The sequence below is a fragment of the Urocitellus parryii genome, chromosome 14 (assembly GCF_045843805.1).
Source record: "Urocitellus parryii isolate mUroPar1 chromosome 14, mUroPar1.hap1, whole genome shotgun sequence".
NCBI lineage: Eukaryota > Metazoa > Chordata > Mammalia > Rodentia > Sciuridae > Urocitellus > Urocitellus parryii.
Genome location: NC_135544.1, coordinates 52,091,425 through 52,100,997, shown reverse-complemented (window position 1 = coordinate 52,100,997; position 9,573 = coordinate 52,091,425). Strand labels below are relative to the sequence as shown.

Here is a 9,573-nt window from a genome sequence, read left to right as displayed (position 1 = left end):
AAATAAACCAAAGTCAAAAACAAACCAGTGTGTTCTCCTAGCTCTCCCCGTTCCTTTTCTGGGCTGCCTGGTGCCCTCCCAGCCTCCTGGCCCTAAGCCAGTGTCTGCACCCTGGCAGTTCTTTCCAGAAGGTGGAAAGCCTGAACCTTTGCACCCTAGGCTGCCTGCCTGCTGGAATCAGGCAGAGGCCCTCTGCCAAGTGGGCAGGAACTGGGATAGCTGAACCAGGGGCTCCCCTTCTCTCCACAAGTCAGCACAACACTAGGTGGATGTTTTGTTGGAAACTTTACTTGAAAAAATAAAATTCCAGATATCCAGGTTAGACACAAACCCACTGCTCTTGCTTTGAGGCCTGTGGATTGATGTGTCACATGCTGCATGGGGGGATAGTTAACATCGAGTCCCAGTCCTAGGGAATGCGGAAGAGCGAGGGCTTGTCCCTGCACTGAGCCCGCCTTTGTCATGCTGGAGTGAGGGGTCTGCTGGGGCTGGAGGAACAGGGCTCTCCTGTTCCTCAGGACTGTGCCTGTACCTTGCCCAGAAGAATCTTTGGTGTGAAGAGCAACGAGGGGCCAGGAATGTGTCCTCGAGGTAGATGCGATCCCTGCTGCGCAAGTAGGGCTAAGACCCTCAACTGCAATGGCAAAACCCAGGCCCTTCCAGGGGGCTGCTGCTCTGGCCTGAGGTCAGGTTATACTCTGGACGGTTCTTCAGGAAATAAAAAAGCCCCTAGGGTTTTTCTACACTGCTTACCTGTGTCTGAGGAGAGATCAGCCTATTTGGGGCTCCTGGTGACAGGCTCAAGAGAATGGAGACACTCAGTTCAAAGGATTACAAGGTGGAGCAGGGGCCACCTCTTGTCTCCAAAACAGCAGCCAGTGGGAGAAGCATGAGCCTGTGCCTGCTAAGGGCAAAGACTAGAGAGGTTGCCTGTGTCCCAGAAGTCTTTGAAGGATGGAAGCTCAGTCATCAGCCACGATAGAGAGGGCTCGGAGCTCGCTCAGTTTGGCCTCGTTCTCTCGCTCCCGCTGCTCATCTGAGTGGCCTGGCTGGTCAAGCTGCTGGGTAAGGTCACCAAAGATCTTATGCATTTCTGAGTAGTACACGACCTGGGCAAGAGGCAAGAGTTGTTGGCAAGGGCTGAGCTCCCTTAGCATCCAGTGCCCAAGCACAATACCTGCGGGGCCCAGCAGTCCAGGAGCACTAGCCTAGCCAGGGTCTGGTCCCTTGGGCGGCTGGTGGCTGGCTCGAGGCAGGTGTTCCTACTCACTTCTCCATCACCTCTCTGGCCCTCACCCATTTCCCTGAATTGGTGGTGCAGGAAGGACTGAACCACAGCCTGTGGCTTTCTGGAATGTCCACTGCAGAGAAAGGCTCCATCCAAGACCAGGGTTGCAGAGAGGCAATGAGGCCCTGTGGGGCTGGGGGTGGAGGTGATGCCCTTCAATCCCTGTTTCCTTCCAACAGCTGGTGTGGGCAGGGGTGCCTGTGCACTTGGGAGTGGTTGGAGAACAACACATGGCCAAGGCCAGGCCCCGAGAGAGAGAAGATGATTAGCGGGCACCATACCTCAGTGGGAAAGAGAGGACATGGCAGGTGGTAGATCCCAGGGCCTTGAAAGCCTGCTCTAGAAGTAAAGGTAAGATCAAGGCTCTGGGATCTACCACCTGCCTTCCACTCCTGCCCCACCCTTGTTCCTGGCCTAAACCGCATAGCCAAGGGGAGTGGTTCTAAGGCTGGGCTTATGTCCACAGGTCCTTCTGGGTAGGGAACAGCAACAAGGTGGGAGGGACACAAGGATGAGAGGCTAGGGTGGGGGAGTGGGATAGGCTCTTCAGCAACTCCCCCAGATTGCTGAGGACTAGGGGCTTCTCCACAGAGGGCAGAGGCCATTTCTGCCATGAAACTAACCACTTCCTGATCAAATAAAAAGCGTGTGCTCCCGTGTTCTACTCTTTCCAAACCCCCCAGCTTGGCTGTCACCTTCTCTTTAGAAACTTGGAGATGCTAAACTGGGAAGGTGCACTGTGCAGCAGGGCCAGGGCTGAGTTGTATGTGCCTTAGGAAGTCTCTTGACATCCTAGCTGGCTTCCTCTGGGACCAGGGGAGCTAAGTGAGGTCAGTCCCAACCTATTGCTATCACCTGAGAAACTGGGGACATAGGCAATCACTGGGGTGAGGGCAGGGGGTGGCCCTAAATTTCTTGCCCAGGCTGCACTGCCCGGTGAGTCACCAGGAATGCTCACTTCTCTAGTGACTAATGGCAGCAGCAGCCATGTGAGGGGGAGGTTGGCACTGAGGAGGCAGTAAACAGCCGTGGTTACCCCACTGCTTTGGCTATAGGTCACATCTAACCTCCCAAACGGCTCCAGCCTGGGTACCCTCCAGCTTTCTCCTGGGAGCTAAGGGAGGGCAGGTAGGGGGTAGGTCACTGGAGGCTGCAGTGGGGTTGTGTCAGCAAAGGAAAGGGATGGCAAGGGTACAGCTGCAGGAAGGAAGCCCTTGCCGCCTCCTGCTGGTGGCTCCGTCTCACCACCCTCAAGAAACAAGAAAGGACCAAGGACTTAGGTCATTAGGAAATCCCAGCTGCAGGGTAGATCCTGCTCAGCCTTCCTAATGTCAAGTACCTGGTCCCATGGCTTTGCATGTCTCCAAAGATGCAGGCTGAGAAGTGGGAACTAGACTTTTCCAGGGGAAATCTATAAGGAAAGATGACATCCACTGGAGGGCGCCAGATGCCCAGCAAAAGCAGAAGTGGGCAGGCCCTGGTAGACAGGGACTGAAAGCCTAAAATTTGGTGACCTGGTGATAAAAGATGGGAAGGGTGTGTTGGGATCCTGAGGCTAACAATGAGCATCTATGATTAGCTGGGGTCCATGTGGAAGAGCCCTGCTCTTGGCTCTGGCACCTCAATCTTTCCCATTTTGCCAGTGCAGAGAATCCTAGCTAAAGGCTTGAAGATAGATGGGGTGGGAGAGGCCAGGGGACACACGCCATCCTGCTCTGAGTAGCAGGACACACAGGGCTCTGGCCAGTATACTAAAATGGTGTCTGGTCCAAACACATAGTTGGGCAGCACCACATGCCAGTCTGCGCCCCACCTGCCCTTCCACCAGGGGGTGCATCATGAGGCAGCAGCTGGCATGGCTCTCTCTGGGGCTCAGGGTCCCCTCCATGGGAAGCTCAAAGTTTCCATTGGGTCCCCAGAGGCCTTCACTCTATGGACCTCTGGATCCCTCACCAACTGGAAACCTCAGGCTAAGAACCTGCCCAAACTAGAGGCTGAAGGTGCTGCCTGGTTTAAGAAGCCAAGGGAGGAATGGCTAACACAACAGGGCCCTCGTCCATCCTGGGGCTGGGATTAACCTACGAGCAACGGAGGAAGCCAGACAGAAATCCTAGCACGGTCCAAGTCCTGCAGTGCCAAAGCCCTATGTCCTAGCACTGAATGATCTCCTGCGGTGGCTGGGGTGCTGGGCCCAGCTGTCTGTGCAGAGAATGACCAAGTCTCCCTTCCAGTGTGGGGTATGGGGTGGCCTGAGGGTATTCACAAAACCCAGGACTATCTCCCAAGCAAGAGTATTTGGTCACCTTTGGGTGTGTGAGTGGCATGGCCTCACCTGCGCTCGGATCAGGGACTCAAAGCTGGGCTGGAAGTAGTCGAGTCGGCTGCCATAGAACCGTGGCATCTCATCCAAGAGCTGCTTGTTCTTGGCCTCAAAGTCATCCCGCACAGGCCGAAGCTCTTCTCGGGCCTGAGGAAGGAGACCTTGTCATCAAGACACTCACTGTTGGTGCAGGATGCAGGTGTCTGGGTGCCGGTAGGAATAGCTGGTGCCTTGGTCCCCAGGACAGGGAGGAACTTGCCACAATGACCTTTCTGGCCACCTTGTCCCTTCTTTGTCAACCCCCTCACCCGCTCCCGTCTCCCTGACACCTGGTGCAGCTTGGCCAGCATGGGTCCTGTCTTCTCCTTCTCCTCGTACTTCTCCACCTTGGCCTGGAGTCTCCTGTAGTCCTGCAAGGCCTGCTCCCGCCGCTTCACTGCCATGTTGAGGCTCGGGAAGACACTGCCAAACCTGCCGGGCACAGTTGGGTTGGACACAGGCCCATTCTGGGAGGGCAGCCTGGCAGCTCATCAGTCATTCACAGGTACGTATGGAGTACCTACTAAGTGCAGACCCTGCTCCGGGTCTTGGGATTTTACCAGAAGACAGACCGACCAGCGCCTGGTGGCCTGGAGCTTATGTTACTAACAGAACAATGTCCAGGAGGAAGGTCAAGAGCATGTGAACTTTTGGGACCACTCCATTAGGCTTGAGCACCGGGGGCGGAGAATGGATGACACCACTTGTCCAGCTGCTGCCTCCCTCCCTGCCCACAGCAGTCTCACCATACTCCAGGACCTGCACAAGAGGATGGCAGGGCTGGGACACTCCTCAGAATTTACTTGTCAGACAGCTTCATCTTAAAAACTGGGAGAACCTAAGGCTAGGGAGATGACACATGACTTGCTCAAGGTCACAATCAGACAGATAGTCCATAAGAGTACTCAAGTGCCAAATTTTCTGTCTGGCACCTACTCATCACCTCATAGTGCCACTGGTAGGTCACAGAACTGAAACTGGAAACTACTCTTTCAAGGGCTCCTCAGCACTACAGGAAAAGCAGAAATTCTGTTGTCCTACCACCGAAAAGGCAGACCAACAAACCAGAACTTTATGACTCAGGGACCTCCTCCTACCCCATGACTAAAATGGACCAAAATGGGAACCACTCATAAGAGTGGGCCATTCAGAAACAGCAGCAGTATTTTCAATGCTCCGGCATCTGGTAATCCGAAAACCAATTCCTTTAATTTAATGTCCATCATGGAAGGGCTTGCTACCTAACTGAAAATGCTGAAGAAGGGACAGATCACCAGGACTTCTCTGACTCCTCAGCTACATGCCCTTATGTGTGGGAATCAAGCCCTGCTCCTTCTTCCTCTCTGGGTTCCTCCAGGAGGAGCTGACTCTTCTGGTCCTGCTCACCAACTCTGCTTCTCCACCCCGAGTGACCAGAGTCGGCAGGCCCCTCAGGTGCATGGCCAGACACTGATAGGCTGCAGGGCAATATTTGACTGACTGACTGGTCAGGCAGGAGACGCGGCCTATTCAATGCTGTGTAACTGGCAGATGTGGGGGCCCTCTCCACCAGGACTCATGCATGATGTTCCACAGAGTGCGTCTAAAGTGTGATGTCACTGGGAAGAGTTGGTCTTGATGCTTTTGCCCAAGGCAGCTGCACAATGGAGTTGCAGCCGCCAGAGGAGCCCCTCTCCCTTCCTGGGCAGCTGAGCCGTGTGTGGCACAAGGGAGCAGGTGTAGTTGGCCTGGGAAGTTACCATGCTGTCCCTCCCACCCCAGGGGACAAGCGTTCTTAGCAGCTGTCTGATCCTCTTGTCAGAAGTAATCTTCTGCTTTGGTGGCCCGTGCCTGGGAGGTGCTGGGTGGGTGTGGAACAGGTACAGGGCATGAATGAGAGGCAGCAGCGGGGCGCTTTCCTGCCCTGACTATCATCCCACCACTCCACGCCCATCATCTCAGGAAAGGGCAATGCCATGCCATGTGTGTGAGGCACAAGACTGGTGTTATGCGAGTCGGTCAGGGGACTCTGGACACCTGCTGACCTGAGCAGCACCTGTACCTGGGCACATACTCCCAGGCTGTTTCCATAGCTGTCATCTCCAGTAGCAGTGCCAAACAGAGGGACCCAGTCAGCCTCTGGAGAACACAGCAGGGGAAGCTCAGGGCAAAGTGCACAGCTGGGAGGGTGGGGTGGGAAGGGACTGGGGGTTACAGCCTTGGGAACAGGTAGTGTCAGACGATTATGTGTACAGGTTAATCAAATATTGGCTCCTTCTCTGCCTCTGGAATCAGTGTCACCTGTCCTCTGCAGGTGCAGTAGCTGTGGTTGGAGCCTGACTGGCAGGGAGACTGATGTCCCCCACAAGAACTTCTGTCTCCCACCGCAGCACTCCTCAAACTGAGAGGTCATGCAGGCTCAGGCCACAACTGACGAGTCACTAACAAATAACCAGGAGTGGCTTTGGACTTGGGGTTGGGATCTTCTGAGGCAAAGGAGAGAGATCACAGCCTACCCTGAGGTGGCTAAGAGTGGGGGACCAGGATGTTAGCCCCCTTTCCTGCTCATTGAACCCCTACCTTTCCATTTTCTACTTTTCAGCCATTGACGGACAGACGGCCAGCCCAGTGGCAGGTGGTGTGTATACTGTGACACTGCACAGCTTTCTGACAATGGGACACCCCCACTCCACCCCAGATGTGAAATGGTTCCCTCCACCTTTAGGTCAGAGGTCTGGGTGCCAGTAGGAGGCTGGTCCTCTGTGTCAAATCCCCTTCTTGGCATGCCCCTGGGACTTGAAAAGGTACACACTGACTTCCCCCAGCAAGGACAGAGCTCTCCCTCCAGATGCACACACGAAGCCCACGCCTTCGTGATTTTCTCCAAAGAAATAAGGCCAGGGGGCTGGGGCTGGGGCTCAGTGGTAGAGTGCTTGTCTAGCATGTGTAAGGCACTGGGTTTGATTCTCAGCACCACATAAAAATAAAATAAAGGTCCACTGACAACTAAACAAACAATAACAAAAAATTAACCTTACTTAAAAAAGAAAGAAAGAAAGAAAGAAAGAAGGCCAAGAAGTCAGACTCTCTCTGCTCAGTCCCTGCTGTCCCTTGATAAATTAGTGGTAAGAGATGGGGGACAGGATTCCCTGGACCAGGTCTCAGGAAATACTCTGCTCCCAAAACCCACTCAGATCACACCTCCCCCTGCCCACCCAGCCCTGCCTCCCTGCTCCTCAGCGGCCTCTACCACCTGAGAAGTCAGTTCTGAGGATACACGCTCAGGCTGGCAGGGTGGGCTGGCACACCTTCCCCATTCCACGGTACTGTGCCAGGTGGCAGTGAGTACATCTGGGCCTGCCTTCCTGAGGCTCCAAAGTACCTCAGGTCTGATTCACATTTATCCTGGAAGGGACAACTGGCTGGGCCCACCCCAGGTCTTTCCTCACTGGAGTTTGACCCATGGGGCTGTCCTTCTCTTGCTTGCCCAAGCTTCATTAGCAAGCTAGCTCTCCGGGAGGCAGGGAGGCAAAGCGTGGGGTGAAGGGAGAGCGAGGAGGGAAAGAGGCCGGCTGGGAGGTGGGCTGGGAGCAGCCGGCCTGGTGGGGAATGCCTGCCATTCCTCATCTGTGCCCACGCAGCCGGGATCTTCCACCCACCAGGAAAGGGAAATTGAAAGCATCCCTGTCCGACATGTGAACGGGCCAGGGACCGGGGATTAGAGGCTGAGCCCCCTGGGGGGCAGGCTGGGGGCGGCAGGGTGGCCATGTGGCCATGATCTTCATCAGAGGACAGGAAAGCTGCAGTTTCCTGTTTCCGGTCCTGGGGTCCCTGGGAGCTTCTCTCCTGGCAGAGGAAGCAAGTGGGGAGGAGGCAGCAGGCTGTGGTGGTTTCTGTGGTCAGGGGAGATCGCATGTTGGCTGTGGGCTGCAGGGAGCAGCCAGCTTGGGCAGCCAGGCAGGCCGGAGGGCTCATGAAAGGGTCAGAGGATCCGCTGCGGAGATGGTGGCCGCCCCCTCTGCCACGCCCCCACCTTCCTGGCAGGTGGTGGGCTGTGCTTGTGGTGGGAAGCAGCCGGGGTTTCTCTCTGTTTGGCTGCAGGATCTGATTTCAAGGCCGCCTCGTTGGTTGTGAAACAGAGACAGGAGTCAACCCCCTGCTCTCTGAGCTGGTGTCCCTGCTGGGCTGTGCCAGCCTGTGGCTACCTCTGGGACCCTGCAGCTCTCCACACGGAGAAGTCCTCTTGTGGGCAAGGTCTGTTCTGTGTTCCTTTCACCCAGCTCTGAACCTTTGACCTGTAGATCAGGCCTCAGAGTCACAAGCACTCAGGCTCATCCTACACCCAGCTCCCCATGTGACCCTGAGACAGGGGGTGAGTATGACTGGGAGGCAGTGGGTGGTGAAGCCTACTCTAGGGAGGCTGGGTGGCAGGGCAGGAGGCAGGAGGAGAAATCCCTTCGTGCACCAGCTCGGCCTAGCTTCCCACTGCAGGCCTGGTTAGGAAGAAGTGCTTGAGGGGTTAGAGGTGTTTTTCCTAACCCCACCCCTTGGACTTGTACAGCGAAGGAATAGATCAACACCCCCCAACACAAGGGACTGGAGGATCAAAAACTGTTCTCTTCATCTCCCTCTGGGCCCTGATCCAGGCCTAATGATAATTAAGCAGGGCCTCATTACCCAGGGCCTGGCAAAGCAGCTGCCAGGGACCACCACAGACGAGGTAATAAAGTACAGCTGCTGGGCTGGAGCACAAGCCTTTCTAGGTCAAAGCCGAGTGGGAGAGGCCAGGAGAGGAAGGACTTGGGAGCTTCAAGGCTTCAGTCTGCTCCTCCCTCCAGGGCTCAGGGAACAGGCCTGTCTGATCACTGACCAAGGCCTGCCAGACAAAGATGAGTCTTGCGGAAGAATTCCTGGTCCTCACAGGTCACGAGCTAGAGGGATCTCTCCAGGCAGGACCCCACTGCTGCACCCTTCCCCATGTGTGGCCACCCCCACATTTCCAAAGCTGAAGGCTGCAGGCAGCTGCACTCCCACCCGGTCTGAGATGAAAGGCCTTGCTCATGTCCGCTGAGGGCTGGCCAGGATCTCTGCTGGCCGAATCCAGCCAGCCCTGGCCCCACGGGTCCCAACCGGGAGCAAAGGGGAAAAGGGCCAAATGACCAACCGACCACCGGAGCAGTGTCTGGCGCCATGAGGGGACCAGCAGTTCCCGGCTACCTCAGAGCATGTCTGGCACTGACAGTGCTCTGGAGCTGCTGGGAGTCTGCACCCAGAGAGACACAGATCCCATGGCTGGAGCCCCTTTGAGCCTATCTGTCCCTATGGGGGTCTGGGTACAGGCTGCTAGATAGGCTCCTTAGTCCCCAAGTGGCCAGTTAACCTGCCTTTCCCTTAAGTGCCCTGAGTCCTGTGTCCCCAGATGACATTACTCACTTTTTCAAGGGTTCAATCACAGTCTTTTGGATCTGGTTCACCTGTCAAAGAAAAACCCAATGGCATCAAAACTGGGTGACAGACTCTCCCTCTCCTAAAAGGGGAGGTTGCAAGTTCCTTGGAAGGCAGAGATCTGTCAGGCCCTTAAAAGCAAGGACAGAAAGGGGATGCAGAAGGAGAGGCAAGGTGGCACCCCTTAACTCCGTAGCTTGAAGAGGCAGAGAGATCAATCAGGAGGCCCAAGGGCCAGGTCAAGTTCATCCTGTTAATGCTGCTGCTAAGGCTCAGACATTGCTCAGTGTGGAAATCTAGGTGGGGGCTCGAGAGAGCTTCAGGGGCCCTGCGTGAGCAGACCTGCCATGCGTATGTACCCTCATGGCCTCACAGTAAGAGGTACACCTCCCAGGAGCCATGGGAAGAGGATGCAGCCCAATCAGGGAAGTAGACGGGCTTGTAATATAAGGACTCCAAGGACTGAATGGCCCAGATGGAGAGGCAGGGGGGAGGTGCTAGT

The 9,573-nt window shown here is 55.7% G+C and overlaps 1 protein-coding gene across 2 annotated transcripts in view; it reads right to left on the bottom strand.

The window, feature by feature from the left end:
* Positions 1-71: 71 nt before the first annotated feature.
* Positions 72-9,573, bottom strand: part of Bin3 (bridging integrator 3) — a 37,377-nt gene continuing 27,875 nt past the window's right edge. Inside the window, exons 7-10 of one of the 2 annotated variants that reach the window (XM_026397504.2) lie at positions 9,060-9,100; positions 3,938-4,079; positions 3,621-3,755; positions 72-1,109 (exon numbers count right to left, since the gene is read on the bottom strand). In XM_026397504.2, the coding sequence (XP_026253289.2) occupies positions 963-1,109; positions 3,621-3,755; positions 3,938-4,079; positions 9,060-9,100 (465 nt within the window). In that variant the 3' untranslated portion in view covers positions 72-962. The remainder of the gene's footprint in view (positions 1,110-3,620; positions 3,756-3,937; positions 4,080-9,059; positions 9,101-9,573) is intronic. The other variant, XM_026397505.2, reaches the window with a different exon arrangement.